The sequence below is a fragment of the Elgaria multicarinata genome, chromosome 2 (assembly GCF_023053635.1).
Source record: "Elgaria multicarinata webbii isolate HBS135686 ecotype San Diego chromosome 2, rElgMul1.1.pri, whole genome shotgun sequence".
NCBI lineage: Eukaryota > Metazoa > Chordata > Lepidosauria > Squamata > Anguidae > Elgaria > Elgaria multicarinata.
Window position 1 is genome coordinate 39,150,149 of NC_086172.1, and position 16,451 is coordinate 39,166,599.

General features: G+C 40.3%; 1 protein-coding gene across 1 annotated transcript in view; it reads right to left on the reverse strand.

Moving 5' to 3' along the window:
- OSBPL6 (oxysterol binding protein like 6) overlaps positions 1-16,451 on the reverse strand; it is a 104,992-nt gene that overhangs the window by 40,812 nt on the left and 47,729 nt on the right. The window contains exons 3-9 of the mRNA XM_063116319.1: positions 14,540-14,808; positions 10,058-10,153; positions 5,603-5,725; positions 3,016-3,069; positions 1,344-1,457; positions 1,066-1,236; positions 587-719 (exon numbers count right to left, since the gene is read on the reverse strand). Of these exons, the coding sequence (XP_062972389.1) occupies positions 587-719; positions 1,066-1,236; positions 1,344-1,457; positions 3,016-3,069; positions 5,603-5,725; positions 10,058-10,153; positions 14,540-14,641 (793 nt within the window). The 5' untranslated portion in view covers positions 14,642-14,808. The remainder of the gene's footprint in view (positions 1-586; positions 720-1,065; positions 1,237-1,343; positions 1,458-3,015; positions 3,070-5,602; positions 5,726-10,057; positions 10,154-14,539; positions 14,809-16,451) is intronic.

The following is a 16,451-nucleotide window of genomic DNA, read 5'->3' on the forward strand; positions in this document are numbered from 1 at the left end:
AAATGCTTAGGTAAAAGTTAAAATCACATTTCTCTCTAAGAGAAATCCTATGAGTTGTGCCCTCATTAGATGGAAACTACTTGGAAAACCCTCCCTCATGTAGTTCGGGAGGCAGAAAATGTGGCATCTTTTAAACACTTCCTGAAGACTCACTTATTCACCCACTCCTTCCCTGGGCTGTAAGTTAATTAATTAGGCCGCTCCATTTTACTGCTCCTTTATTAGCTGGACATACTTTAATGCTGTATTTTAAGGTTTTAATACTATGTTTTAATATTGTATTTTAACGTTGTTAACCGCTGAGAGATGCTATCATATTCAGAGGTATATAAATGGACGTAGTTTCCCTGTTGATAGGTAAATAGGGATATTCCACAGGAAGTATCTATTAGCTACCAGCTGAGTTACTTACAAGTGAAAGGAAACTATGGATTACTATCAGGAAAGACATTTGATTAGCCACTGTGTATACAGATCCACCACAGTACCAGTCTGTTATTGAATTAAATTCTTCATCATTCCATAGCAGAAGGACCCATTATGAATTGAAATGTAAGACTCAACATGAATTGAAAGAGAGACTGACCTTCTGCACACCTGTCCATCTCCTCAGAGTCCTGCAACCAAGCAACTACTTTACTTTGGCCAGTGGTGCATGTTGAGGGTAGGCTGTTACTGCAGGGGATAGATGGTTGCCATGGGAAGTTATTCTGTGAGACCTAAAGGAACGCATATATAGAAAATTATGTGAACATCAGGAGAAAAACTGTCTGTGATAAAAATTAACCAACAACCAAAGGACAAATGTTATGCCTTCTTGAAAAAGGAGGCATATACAAATTTGGCACTCTAATCTAAATAAAACAATACAACAAATTAATTCAGTAAATGTGGTAAAATGAGGAAGTCTTCAGTTAAACATCTTCCTCCCTGTCTATGTTCGTCCTGCCTATAAAGGCACCCATTTCCAAGGTGGGAACAACAGCAAGGAACTGCAATAAATTATTGAACAACTATGTATGAACTTAAATATGGGAGTTGTTCCACGTCAAGGACATTTTATACCTTAGCCTCCAGCACAGCAACATTAGCAGCAGGAGAGGATTCGGTGGTTGAAGTTGAAGGGAATATGTGGAAGCTGGCATCTCGTGGTGATCGTACAATCTCGTTCTGACGGTATAATCTGTGGTGCCGCAGCTTTGACACCCAAGCATCAAATGCATCCTGGGATTTCACCTAGTGAAAGGGTTGGTGGGAATGGGAATTCAGTAATGGTATGTGACTTCCGTCCTGCCACTTGACTGTTACAAGTGGCAAAGAAAATTAGTGGAAACATTCCTTACTTTCAAATGGTAGATGTGCTCTTCAGTGTCAAGGTCTATCCTACGAGCTTTCTTTTTAATTGACATAACTGATAAACCAACATCTATGCTCCCATGGACCTTCCCTTTCTGAGTCTGAAAAAAAAACCAAGACAAAGCATTACCAACAAACTAGAAAAATAAGGCAATTTAATTATTCTTTATTGTGTTTTGTGGAAATATATCGTTTAATCCAGGAATATCAGACTAGTTCAGAAATATCAAACAACTGAAGAAAACATTGTTAAATAATTTCGTTAATGGAGATAGGAGAGAAATACTTAGAGGCCTTTATTGGGAGAAGCATCCTGAAGCTGGCAATGCATTATCCTTTGATTTCCCCAACCTTAACCCATAATGTTTAGCTCAAAACACTTAACTCCCATCTGAAAGGGTCACTGTCTCATTTGCATTAAACTTAACCATGTTTAACACTAACTAGTATTTGATGTTAAATAGGGTTTGAAACCAGTTTGAAGACAGTTGCAAATTCTGGTTAATAACAGTGTTTAGAAGGCTAAGGCATTTTGCCTTCGTCACCGTGGTTAAAACCATGGTTTAAGGTGTCTTCTGAACACGGTCAGGCTTTCTGGTTTAACCACCATGGTTAAAGCTGTGGTTTAAGGAGTCTTCTGAACGGGGTCAGTGATTATGATTAATTATGGATAAAAATGGCACTGATTAAGCCTTAGCCATTCTTAAGGCTGTTGTGGGGGAGGTGGCAAAAAAAATCACACATATGAGAATACTTCACTGTGTATATTCATCATAGCTGTGCCATTGATTACTTCATCAACAGGAATGCATTAGCCTGGAATTAGCCATTTCTTCTGATCTCCGTTTTCTCTACTTCCTGATTTCCACAAAGTGCACCCTGAGAGATCTTTCACAGAAGATGGCACTTTCTTTCTTTTTAGATCCTAACCCCTGGCCAAATGTTTAATGCTTTCTTTTGCATTTTTTCTTCCAGGCAATGTCTGCACTAGGATTTTACTTCAGGTTGTTGTTGCTTGGCTCAGTATGTGGCAAGAGATCTACACTGAAGTGCCCATGTACCGTGCAGAGTCAGTAATGTCCACAGCTTTTTTGCTGGGAGTAGATATAAGTGCAGCATCAACACTGGATTATCGCAAATAAATGCACAATTCCCAGGAAGTTCACAAACCTGGTTTCCAGGAGCAACCAGAAACGGCCCTGAGATATGTATTATCAAAGGTAGTATGCAAATATTCTAAATAAATAAATAAAACCACCCATCCCTTTCTAGCAACCACTCCTCGCCAAACATCCAACACAAAGATGCCTTCCCCTGAATTCTCTCTGCATTGCAGAGAACTTCACAGACTGGTACGGTCTAGTCTCAATGTTTCCTGGGCTTTAAAGAAAGGCAGAAGCAATGAGATACTCTTCTATTTATTTAATGAATGTTTCCCACCTTTCCATAAAAACGACCCACCCACCCCCCACCCACCCACCCCCGGTCCTGATCATGATCAGAGCCCCTGTATTTACTCTAGAGTAAAAACAAATAAACACCAAAATCATAGCTGCTGGCTATATCTTTAACACAATGTGTACTTTAGATCTAAAAGTTAATGTTTAAGTGATACAATAGGAAATTCCCAACATTAAAAATAGCTCCAGATTTACTTACATCAATTGGTGACTTTGAATATTTCAACATTCCATTATCCAGGACGAAAAAGCGCTGCAGAAAAACAATATGTAAGTAATCAAGTAAAACCTGGAATAACTAAAACAATATATCTAATGGAGAAAAATCTATATTCCCTGTAGTTACTTAATAACCACCACAGAGCATTTAATTTTGAATTAATTAATTTGAATTAAGGTTAATTCATAAGTCTTAAATCTGAATTAAATATAAACAGTGCTCCTTTGTATTGATTTTTTCTTTGGAGTAATGAATGTGCATCTCTAGCAGTCTTTGACCATTAAGCAGTTACAACAGTGACCTAAGTGAACTGACTGACAGTGGAGCTCATGAAAGAAATGTATCACTAACCCTATAAAATAAATCAAATATACATTTTCAGGAGAACTGCTTCTACCAAACCCAAAACAAAGTTTTTTTAAAAAAAACAATAACAACTGGAGCACACTAATGACACTAAGGCCTTAGCTAGACCTACCTGAAAGTCCGGGGGAGAGGAGGGGAGACCTTGCGTTGCGATTAACGCGAGATCTCGCCCTCGTTTACACGTAAGGCACGACGACCTCAGGAAGAGAGGTGTTGCGCCCGCCATTTTTTTCTTAAAGGGAGAGGAGCGCACGAACGGTCGTGAGCAAAGGTTAGTGTTATTTTTAAATTTAATTTAATTTGCCCGCTCCCCCCCACCCTAACCCCGATGGGTGTAGCGCTGCACCCTGTGCGCTGCTCCCAGCACCACACGAAAACAGGCCACATGCTCCACGGTCTCGGGCTCAGCCCAAGACGGCGGAAGAAGCGGGCCCAAAGTGTAGGGCTATATCCCAGGGCAAGGGAGGGATGATCCCTCCCTGATCCCGGGACCCCCTGTGCTTCATCTGGACACACAGGGATGATCCTAGGGTTCGCCCGGGATATAGCCTGGTCTAGCTAAGGCCTGGGTTACTAAAGTGAAATATTACAACTATTTATTATTTTTCTTAATAATACTTATATATACTACTTAATATAATAAAAAATTTAACAGCTCTACAGCAGTTTTGAGCCCTTTACCCAAGTCTCTTATCCAAAGTTAAAATGTCTTGTGTGAACTGGAGCCAGACTATAATGGAGCCATGCTATCATCCCAACCTTAGGAGTCTTTTTTTTAAGTACAGCAGCTCACAGGATCAGAAAAAGTGTAAATGCAAACTCTTGTACAAGGCCATAATTCCTATAGCCAATAACAAAATATGCAACCTGGTATCCTCCAGATGTCCTGAATTACAATTCCCATAATCCCTGACCACTGGCTATACTGGCTGGAAATGATTGGACTGAGTTAAAGCCAAACTATGTGGCGCCCACCAGGGCTGTTTCTACACCTGCCTTTTCCCCCAGGATCATCCCTGTGCATGCAAATGACACACAGGGGATCCCGGGAGCAGGCAGGGATGATCCCTCCATTTTCCTGGGATAACCCTTAGGTGTAGAAAGGGCCCAGGTTGCCTATCCCTGGCCTAGCAAAAGCCAACACCCATCCACAGCCCAGTCCAGCAGATGTCTTCATTTTCTTGATTGCCAGATAATGAGCAGCACTGCTGAACTGGCGCTTGCTTTTACATCTTTTGATGTAAAAATGTTGCAATGCGACACACACGGCATCAACAGGATTGTTCTAGTCGTCTTGCAACATAAGGTCCTTTCTGGATCCCTGGAGGTGACTGCTTCATTTGCCAGAACTGGATCCAGGCTTGGATGAAGTAACTGTTTCTATTAAACTCTTGTATCTAAAGGATTGGGCTTCTCAAACACAGAAGCCATGATATTTAGTAAGCATACTTGGAAGCAACTTAAACTAAAATGAAGGAGACTTGATTTCCCACAAAACAATGTGTTCAGGATCAGAGTTTTAAAGTGGGGGAGGGGTCCACAAGTCTACCATCTATCCTGTGTACTTTCCCTCTCTTATAAACCCCTTTGCTTCCCCCTATCCTTTTGGTATAATATGCATGTGAATTAGATCTGTCAGATGCTCAGACATTTCTCCTGACTCAGAGTTACTGGGTTTAACAAAATACCAAGAATATACCCAGACCCAGACATCAATATACTAAGGCCAGATCTACACCAGCAGGGTATGACACTTTGAAAACGGTTTCAAAACTGTATATGGATTGTGTCCTGGGCCCCAACAGTTGTCACTACTGTTATAAACCATTTTAAAGCAGTAGTGTAGGTCCTGCCTTAGTGTTTGTGTACCATCACACTGCATTGCGCCTTGCCTGTTTTATTCTATAAGTTATAGGGAAGCTTCCCTTATTTCAGGGGTTGAGGGGCACCAAACTGTAATACTTCCACTGATAAATAAGCATTACAGAGAAGGCATTTTCTGCTCCTGACAGGAAACATATTTTACTTAAGGACAAATATCTTCTAAATAAAGTTTTATACAGATAATACAATAAACGTGCATGGTCCATAAAATGTATTTTAAAACTTTTAAAGAGCAGATCAGTTTGTCACAGCTAATAATGACCTTTTAATTTTAATCTGAAATAATGACCGCTTGAGTGTTTTATGGATATTTTACCTTGTGCCAGCCTTTTAAAGGCCATTTCCTTTTCTTCAGCATGAATCCTTCATGTTTGTCTGGCTTCTGGACATTAGTCTGACCAATTTTCAGGCCTTCTATAATTTCCCAGCTGTCTGGCTCCTGAAGGAAGCGTAGCGTTAGGGTGGGGGGAAACACACCAAACAAACCCACAATTTCAACATTGTCTGAAATGCCTCACACTGTAGGAGCCATGTTTCAAACCGCCAAGCCCAATGTCAATCCAATCCAAGATGACAATACAAAGGATCAAGTCTCACTGAACTCAGTAAGACTTACTTCTGAGTAAAGATTCATAGGTGTGGTTGGTAAATGTCCATGTTCTGAGACGAATAAAGAGAAATAATCTGTTGAACTCCCTCTTACGCACTCAACTAAGGACACATATTTTATGAGATCTCCTTTTAACAAAATAAATTACAATTCTTTGGACAGAACTATACGTAACAAGTAGCATAGGGATCCTCAAGTTGAATTTTCAACCTCTTCCCTCATTACAAGTAGGAATGTTTAACCAGTGTCATGATGTCATAACTCTGAACATTTCCCTGCAAGTCAATGATGTGGAGTGAAGGGCACGAACATGCACTCCATGATAATGCACCAAACATCAACCCACCCACACCCATCCCACTCCACCCCACTCTAATTATTAATAATCACATGATTAGAACATGTATGCATTACTGATGTGATGTGGGGCTAGACGATGGAGATAGGGTGGTGTGTGTTTTTTGGCTGCAACTATGGCCTTAGCTAGACCTAAGGTTTATCCTGGGATCGTCCCGGGGTCATCCCTGTTCATGTAAATGACACACATGATATCCTGGGAGCAGGCAGGGACGACCCCGGGACAAACCTTAGGTCTTAGCTAAAGCCAGAGTCACAATCTATGAACTCTGTCTGAGTTATCCTTCATTAAAAGGTTTCTTATTATATATTCTGATGATCTACGACTTTTTGTTTGGATCCAGCACCGCAATTCCACTCAGAGAAATAGTTTGGTCAGTGGAATTGGGAGGGGGGAATTCACCACCACCACCACCTGGCACCCTCAACATTTGCTCTGGAAGACTGGGAAACCCTTCCAAGCAGATTTTCAGGCAACACTGAAGGCTGCAGAAGGGAAGAGAGAGGAAGAAAGTCCTGTTGCAACTGGATTCTCTGTAGCCTCAAAATCATCTGCATGAAAAATTATGATTACTCACATAAAATTAATACAAAATGAAATGAAGAATTAAAAGGTTGGCTCTGTTCAATGAAGCAACTAGAACTAACTGCTAGTTTATGACCTCCCATCTGTGTATGTGATCAGTATTTAGAATGCAACAATAATTAGTTCTATAAACTAATTATGCCTTACATGAATTTTACAAACTAATAATGCCTTTATTGTTGGTTAAACTTGCAGTTGTTCAGTTTCATTTACTTTGCCTTTGTTACTTTCTTATGGAAGAGACTAAAAGAAAAACACCACATTGATCGTCTCAGTTCAATTTATTCCTTCCAAAACAGAATAGATGTAGAAAGTAGTTCGTAATGCTGATGAGAAAGCTTACATACCTTGAGAAAATTACATATTGGTTTTATTTAGATAGACATTTCTACCTAACTTCTTTCAAGGATTCAAAGTAGCTTATAATATATATATATATATATATATATATCATAAAGTATCAATAAAACAACAATCAATAAAATATGTATCCTAAAGCAGTAAAGCTACAGGTACAATCTTGCTCTGGGTTGACTGGAGGGCATGACGAAGTTTCAAATGCAAGACCAGGCTCCCAGAGAGTAAGAAATCAGTGGGGAAGGAAAAGGCCCAGGGATGAGGTATATCCCGTTAAAATCAATGAGACTTACAAATACTTCACTTTGGTTAGATCATGCCCAAATTTTCATGAATTACATTGCTTTACAAAAAAAGCTATTTTTTTAAATAAGTGTAACTCACTTATTAATGTGAGTTAGCTCAAGAAGTAGAATGTATAGCTAAGTAATGAAGGGGAATGTTATTGTTATGTATGTATATGATTTATTATGTGTTGTTAAATAATAAAAATTAAGTGAAGGGAACTTTCACTTCACAACACATCCCCCCCTCCACACACAAAAAGGCTATATATAATTTCCCCTAAATATTCCCTTTGAAGGAATTTCATTTCTCGGACTTCCTTGGAAAAGGAATTTCATAACACAGAGGGCCTCACTGAAAAGGCCCTACTCTATACCTTCCCATTAGAAACTCTTACCTCCCTAGCAGATGGAATCTAGAGCAGAACATGCATCTGAAAAGGCTACATGTTTTTTGTTGCCTTTATTGGTGCTCCTCAGCTGCTGAATGCATCGAAGTATATATCCAATGGAAGGAATGATACTATGGCCCCTAGACAGTGTCAGGATCGTTTGGATTCTCAGATCTGGGAATCGGAGCTCTGACCCCATGCAGTTGGCACAGAAAGAACTGTGCTTGCTGTCTCTCTGAGGTCAGAGAGGGAGAAAAGTGGGCATTTCAGGAATTGGGGAGGGGAGGAGACTGGAAAAGCCAGGATACAAGCTATCTTGAGGCCTCTCCAGCCTCCTTCCCTCCCACTCTGAGACACTTTTGCTAGACTGGCAAAAATGATGATGATGATGATGATGTATTTGTATACCGCTCCATAGCCAAAGCTCATTGAGTGTAGGGCGGGAGCATGGGAGGCAAAGATCCTCCTGACCTGCATAGGATGATCATAAGCCTCCCAGTTTGGAAGCTTTCAATTATCGCATAGAATAATTGAAGTAGCGCCCTTAAAATGCTACTTACTGTGCCTATGTTATAAATGATACTCCCTATGTCTTGATACGAATGGCCTAAAATTGCAGGAAGAAACATTAACAATCTCAGATATGCAGATGATACCACTTTGATGGCTGAAAGCGAGGAGGAGCAGAGGAGCCTTATGACAAAGGTGAAAGAAGAAAGAGCAAAAGCTGGGTTGCAGTTAAACCTCAAAAAACACCAAGATTATGGCAACCAGCTTGATTGATAACTGGCAAATAGAGGGAGAAAACCTGGAGGCAGTGACAGACTTTGTATTTCTGGGTGCAAAGATTACGGCAGACGCTGACTACAGCCAGGAAATCAGAAGATATTTACTTCTTGGGAGGAGAGCAATGACAAATCTCGATAAAATAGTTAAGAGCAGAGACACCACACTGACAACAAAGGTCCGCATAGTTAAAGCAATGGTATTCCCCGTAGTAATCTATGGCTGCGAGAGCTGGACCATAAGGAAGGCTGAGCGAAGGAAGATAGATGCTTTTGAACTGTGGTGTTGGAGGAAAATTCTGAGAGTGCCGTGGACTGCAAGAAGATCAAACCAGTCCATACTCCAGGAAATAAAGCCAGACTGCTCACTTGAGGGAATGGCATTAAAGGCAAAACTGAAGTACTTTGGCCACATAATGAGAAGACAGGATACCCTGGAGAAGAGGCTGATGCTAGGGAAAGTGGAAGGCAAACAGGCAACAGGACTTCCCCATCCTCCCCCCCAACTAAACCTAAATCTTCTCCAGAGGGTCTCCCAACCCTTTGGATCAGATCCAGGGAGGCACAAGAAACTGTAGGAGGAAGGGGAAATCCGTTCTGCCAGTGATTCCCTTTCACTGGTGGAACAGCATCACTGGATACAACCCAAGACTGACACTTTCAACATTGACCACGACAGCTATCTGTCAGGACAAAAACCACCTTATGCAATGCCCTTTCACTTACATGGAACTCAATCCAGCAAAGGGAGCTATGACATAACCAGCTTCCATGTGCAAGCAGGCCTTGTTAGGCCTTGTCGGATAAATGTGAAAGTGTATAAATGGTAACCTAAAAATATAGGATTGTATCCAATTGTGGTCACTCTATTCACAAAAGGCCTTTACCAGCAGAATAGGGAGGGAGGCAATTTTCAGTAATTCACTCTTCCTTTAGCTTCCCAAAGGGTTAGGAATCAACAAAAACTGCCTCCCACCCAGCTGACCTTCTATCAGCCGAGTAATCATAACTGGATACAACCCATAGCGTTTGGATCATTGCAACTTGGCTATTCACTACTGTTTATTTCTAAATCCTGGTGACTCCATTTCTCCAAGGTATTGGTGCTCTGTACCTTACTACAAAATGAGTCTGTATATCCAGGTCTTACTGCAGTACAAATGACAACAGACCTGGACTTAGCTTTTTAGAAAGATGGGTCCTCATTAAAATTGCTTAAAGATTTACATTTTCCACTCCACTTGCATCTTTTTTAAAAAGCATAAGGACTAGTGCCCTCTTTAGGCATAATTTGATCTACATTAAGTGGCTAACTAGCAGCAGACCAATACATTATAGTTTCACATTAAATATCTGTTTTTCACACTAACCACTGGTGAAGACACCATAACCATACTTACTTTAGATATACTGACTGGTTCATTTTCTAGCAACTGCTTGCCAATTACCAGATCTGTGCTTCCAGAAGAAATATTCCGCTCTAACACATGGCCACTCTAAAATAAACAGAAACAAAAGTGGAGTAAATGCTTTGTCACAGAAAATATATTTTTACCTAAAAAACAAAGGCTACCATACTTTAGAGAAATGTACTGTGTTCCCAGAAACAATTTAGCAACCATGTAAAAGTCAGTTTTCTTCCTTATAATTAAAAAATTTCAAAACTGAGACTCCTAAAGTATTTCATATTTTAATACCATCTCAAGGCTGTGAAATCCTGCGCAAATGTTAAATATACCACCCAAGAGTCACAAGACAATATATTATATTACTGCCCATGTATCTTCAGATGGAAAGGCAAAATGTAAATCCATTCAGATAAATGGAATAAATAAATAAATAGACAGGGATATATTATACAGTTGAGTTTTGTTGCATTATTTCATCTAATAACTTTACAATTCAGCAGGTTTTTTTCTCTTCTGTCTTCCTATAGCGCCTCCTTTTATTTTAGTTTTATTCACAGATCAACAGAAAGAAAGACAAATGGCCAAACTTAAAAGTAATTGTTTTGGGGGAAGGGATTGAGTCAACTTTCTTCTTCACTTGGTTCCTGCCAAAAAAGCATGATATAACTATTTGTAATTTTCAAATATCTGCTGTTCATTATATCGCTGTTTGGATATTCCTCCTGCAATTCACAACTGCATGAGGCAGGGAAGGGAGCTGCACACACTGGGCCCACACTAGTATGTCGTCCCCCTGCACATACCATCAACATGTGACGGGGTACATCTATAGCAGAGAGCCTCCTCTTGTGATGTGGAACCCATATAGCAAGTTCCTCTCTAAAGATTCCCCCCACCAACATGCAGGCAGCAGAAACCATGGTCAGTAGAGATGACAGTGGGGCACTGTACCCATTATCTGATTGCTAATTGGATGAGATGGAACTCCCAGATGATCTCCAGATCCGTTACTTGAGTTTCATCATGACCAAAAAATAAATTAAAAAAAAAATCATGCCTTTCCTCATCTTGATATAAATGTTAATACTTATCATTCTGCATATCTGTTCATATTTCTGCTATATCTTTAGATATATAGCTGTACAACATAATTTTTGGTATGTGTTTCTACAACTGTCTCCTCAAGAGGCTGTAACTGTACAATACTTGTACTATGAAAATGTCAAGTACACAGGAGAGGCTATTTGAACTCTCTGCCCTAATTTTATAACATAGATGGCATTTTGACATGGTGGATACCCTTAAAAGAAAGCATCCTTAGAAAATACAATGTTGCAGAAATACATTCTGAATACAATAATGGATCTTCCAAAAGAGGATCTGCAAATCTACATGAAGGAATATTAAAATTAAAAAGACGTAATTAAACTATATTTGACCTGTTTAATAGTTCGTACCAATTGATTTCCATATAGAGAATCTGATGACAGTTTTCAGTTGCTTTGGACTAAAATGTTTGATAGGTTTTACCCAAATCAAGGAAATAAAGAAATTAGCAAACTTTACATATGTTTCTCACATACAACTTAGTATTGATTAGATCCAAATCTTTTTCACAAAGTGCTTAAAGTGAATACACTCAGAGCTTTTTTGCAGGGTTGCCAATTATGTCTGCAGAGCCCATGAATGTAGCATTTGTACACAGAAAGGGAATGTGCACAGATTGGCTGGGAGTCACCATCATGATCCCACATTTCATCTCACATATGTTCATTCTACATGTTTTGACTATATCAAAATGGCTCTAATTACAATTATAGTATTGGATAGAAGTTTTCTTTCCTATCCCAGGCTGATGAACTGAAAAAGAAAAATTAAGTAAATTATCAGATAGAAAAGAAAAATATTACCTATGGCAAATTCTCAATACAGTGACTATGATTCAGCAAAGTCACAGAGGCAAAAAATTACACACAATGCAGCTGTTCACAGCAAAAGAGTCCACCATTGGTTATTTAACCCATAGTGCTGTGATACGTGTAGCTGCCATTTTGAATATAACTCTTCTGCTCGGGTTTATTATGTTAAGCGTGGGTTATGTGAAGATTAAATAGACCTTACATAACCCATGTTTTAGAATCTGTTTTAGGTTTATATGAGAATGGTTTAATGACAAACCCCGAGCATATGCAACCCACGATAGCCATGGCGTATTGTCTGAACCCTGTCAATATGGCAATTTTCTACCCAGAGCCACCAAACCCCTGACCACAATTATAACTGTGTTTGGCTGCTGGGACAAGGAAAGGCATTATTGCCACAATGAATGGAGAAGAGGAGAAAAATACGAAGGCCTGCTTTCTTGAGCAAAACACCAACTCTTTTTTCTTCTCTTCTGTTGGGAAAAATTAGGAGTGTATCGTCCCATCCTGCTTGAGACAAACTGGGGCTGGAGATAACTCACTCTTCCTCATTTTGGGGAAGGGTGGGTTAATAAGCGCTTAACTCCCATCCTGCTTTTGACTGAGAGGAGGGAAGGAAAGACTGCCTTGCTCCCATCTGGCTTGCTGTATCACTGTGATTACCCATTCCATAACTGTATTGTGGGTAGTCAAGCTGTACAGTTGAAATAGTCACAATGACTATGCATGCATTCTGGTACTAATTACTGTTTCAAGTTTTGTGGCAGGAAATTAACATTTAGCAAATACTTTGGGACAAAGTAATTGGAACATATGACTTAAACAACAAGCCCCAAAAGAATGCAAAATTCAGGAGAAATTACAGAATAAAGGCAATCATTAAATTAATATGAAAGTTACATGAGGTTGAATTTATATTGGAACATATCTCTCACTATAAAAGATATATTGGAACAGGCATCCCTCTCCCACACAAACACTCAAAATCCTAAAATAAAGTTCATGGGGTCCACCAAATTTGGGGTATATTTCTCTTCTTCCATCAGCAACCACTCCCCATTCCACATTATTCAGAAAGGGGCCCCAACTTTCCACGGAGGTTTTTCATCAAGGGTGAAGTTGAATACAGGGGAAAGGAGAGATCAGGTCATTTTCTTTTTGTGAACTTCCTTAAACTTAACTTATCTTATGATGCCAGCTAACGTCTGTTGAGCAAGATAAGAAGACTATGGTACAAATACATTCACACCCCATATCTTCTGTTAACATTTTCCCTTCCAAAGCTTAGAAAATTGACACAATCTTTAAAAACGCCTCTTTGTCTTTTCTCTCCCTGATTCTCTTTTTAGTTATCATGTTCACCTTTGATTTCATTTTCTGAAAATGACCAAATCCCACTTGTTGGCTTTTATCCAACGAAGAACCTGAGTTTCTCAGTTCTCCTTCACATACTTGGTTCCCTCTATCAATCATTCATTGCTTTTGGGCCCCAGAACCCATATGAAAATGCCTATTAATTCCCACTTATTCTATATTATTTTCTTTCTGCTTGACTTCATTTTTCATAGCTGCTGATACGTTATCACCATCATCATTCATCATCCATTCACTGAGGTGGTTATATTTGTGCCTGGCCTATACAATCCTGACTGCAAGTGGAGGTTCATATGGCTGAATGCTCTTTCATCTAAAAAGTTCCTCCAGATAGAAAATAATATCAGGAAGACAAGTTCTACCCTTACACATCAGTGGTGGGCAAAACGTGGCCTGTGGCCCTCCTGTGGCTTCCTGGAAGATGCCTGTCTGGCCTGCCATGGGTACTCTGGTCCCCAGGGAGCCAATTCCCACTTGCACTTTTTGTTGCCCACGCTACAAGGCCACACAAAGTAGTCCTCCCCCAGATGCCCTGTGCAGTAGCAAAATTGGGCTCCTACCAACCTGCCAATCAGTTGTTTGGGAGGCAGGCAGGGACCCAATTCAGCAGGGAAATGTGTGTGCAAGAAGGATTTTCCTGATGCGCCTGATTTCCCGGAGAATCTGTTTGTACTGGAAAAGAGGGACCACGAGGATAGTTATTCCCCACACACCTTCTTTCTCAGCACAACTGCTAGAAAGATAATGAGGTTAAATTATCTTCCTCCTCCCAGCAATAATGATCTAAGTTGCTAGGACAGTGGGTGGGGGAAGATACTTTACATGACACCCACCGGGCTCTCTGCCCCTCCCTGGCATGGTCCAAAATGAAGTGCTGGCCTCCAGCCCCATCTTCTTTATAAGAATGCTTCTGGGCTCCATGTGGGCCCCAGAGGCATTCTGAGAAAATAACATCCCAGCAATGCCAGAATAAAGAAAAGTGGGTGGTGGTGGTGGTGGTGGGGAGCATTCCAGGAGGCTTCGGGGGATGGCAGGGACCACCCAGGAGGTGGGGGGCAGGGGTTAGAGTTGAGTTCCAAATTTTGCTTTTACAAAACAGAAATAATAACGAACAATCTAAAGAAACTGGAGGGTTTCAATGTGAACAAATAGAAACAAATAGGATTCTTTCACTCACCTGCCTACTGTCCCTCTGGGAAGAGGATGAAGAAGAGGCACTTTTATGAGATGGTGTAGAGGTTTTGTGAGCAGGAGATATACCTTTCTCCTCTGAACTCATCACTGCAGCTAGATTCTAGTGATCTCCTTCAATGGTTAAGACCACATCAATCTCACTTTAGTCTTCCGCACAAAGAAGAAGCCAAATGTTTTTCAGCATCATTCCAATTCACAGTGTGTCATTTACATGAAAGGGTAAGATGAATTCAAAAGGCATCCAAGCCAGACCTTGAAAGAGAAGGAAAAAGTTGGAGAGACTATATGCTTACACACACACATATATTCCATTTATATATATTCCACTACATAACACTGAATAAGCAAATACCAAACAAAACTGCTGAGATAGGGTGGGTAATTTGCCCACTTCAATACATTTGAATTTACTGATGAATCTAAACCAGTTTCTTAAGTCCTATCTACCAAACCAATTAAAGCATTTAAATCCAGTAAACATGCCGTAAATGGTATGTATACAAATAAAGATGCCAAGCAATTGAGAAATATCAGGAGCTTGCATAGTCCATGGGGGTACCATAAAATAAACAGTGATTGTTCTGGAAAAAGAATGCATTTTTTTTCCAGAAGCAATTTGTCTTCTGCAGGACTTCAAACTAGTATTTTCTTTAGTGGCAGAACACAATTACAATTCCTCCCTTACATGATATTGATCACTCTCTCTTGCCTGGTTTCCCAAGTTACAAGTTACTTTTCAGCTATTTTTTAAAAATCAGTTTTCCCTACCCCCTACTCACCGCCACCACAGCTTTATTAGTCTAAAAATAAATATGTGTGCATGTGCGTACTTAAAGAACATGTAGGAAGCCCAGTATCTACAGTAACCATAGCATCGTTTTCTTCTTCACATATGAATGCCACTGACATGAATGTAACCCACATATGGTTATCTGCCTTACATTCCCAATGCATTTTGGAAAAATGGTATTGAGTAACATAGTTATGGTTTGTATTGAAGTATGAAAAGATTTGGAATGAGCAATTTCCAGAGATGGAAGAACGGGCTGGTAGACATGCCAAGGTTTCCTTCAAGCTGTCTGTTATAGAGGGTATACCTTTAAATATTCAGTGAGAGCTCCAAATAGAGATAGGTTAGTCAGTGGGCAGCTTTGTTTTGACAGTTGGAGCAACCAATACATAACTGTGTGTTACAGAGAAGCTCAGTCATAATGGCTGTATGAACACATCTAAAGCAGCCTTCCTCAACCTGGGGCGCTCCAGATGTGTTGGACTGCATCTGGAGCGCCCCAGGTTGAGGAAGGCTGATCTAAAGTGTGCGATGTTTTTGGTTAGTGTCACAGGAACACAGGAAGCTGCCTTATACTGAGCCAAACCCTTGGTCCATCTAGCCCAATATTGTCGACACGTATTGGCAGGAATTCTTCCAGCTCTACCTAGAGATGCTGGGGATCAAATCTGGAACCTTCTGTATGCAAAGCAGGTGCTCTACCACACTGAGCCATGTCCCTTCCCCATTTTCTTCTGGGAAAGACAGCAAAAGCAAGAAGCTTGAAGGCTGCCAGGAACAAGAGCGCTCTGGGTGGTAGCAATGCAGGCTATTAACTAATCACTCGTGTGTGTCCTCTGGAAACTCTGGACACATACAAATGCCTTCTTAACTACCAAATCAGCACCCAAGCTAGACATGAGGGTATCTTTAAATTGGTCCAATTCAAGGGGAACTGATAAAGAGTCAGTTCAAAGCATAATAGCAAGAAGATAACGTTGCCAGACAGAGTTATTAACGCACGCCCCTTTGGTGCTCCTTTTCAGAGCAATTACTTCTCTCGCCTCCCCCCACCCTCACTTTTCTGTGCTTTTGCACTGCACAAATGGGTGTGAGGGAAATTGAC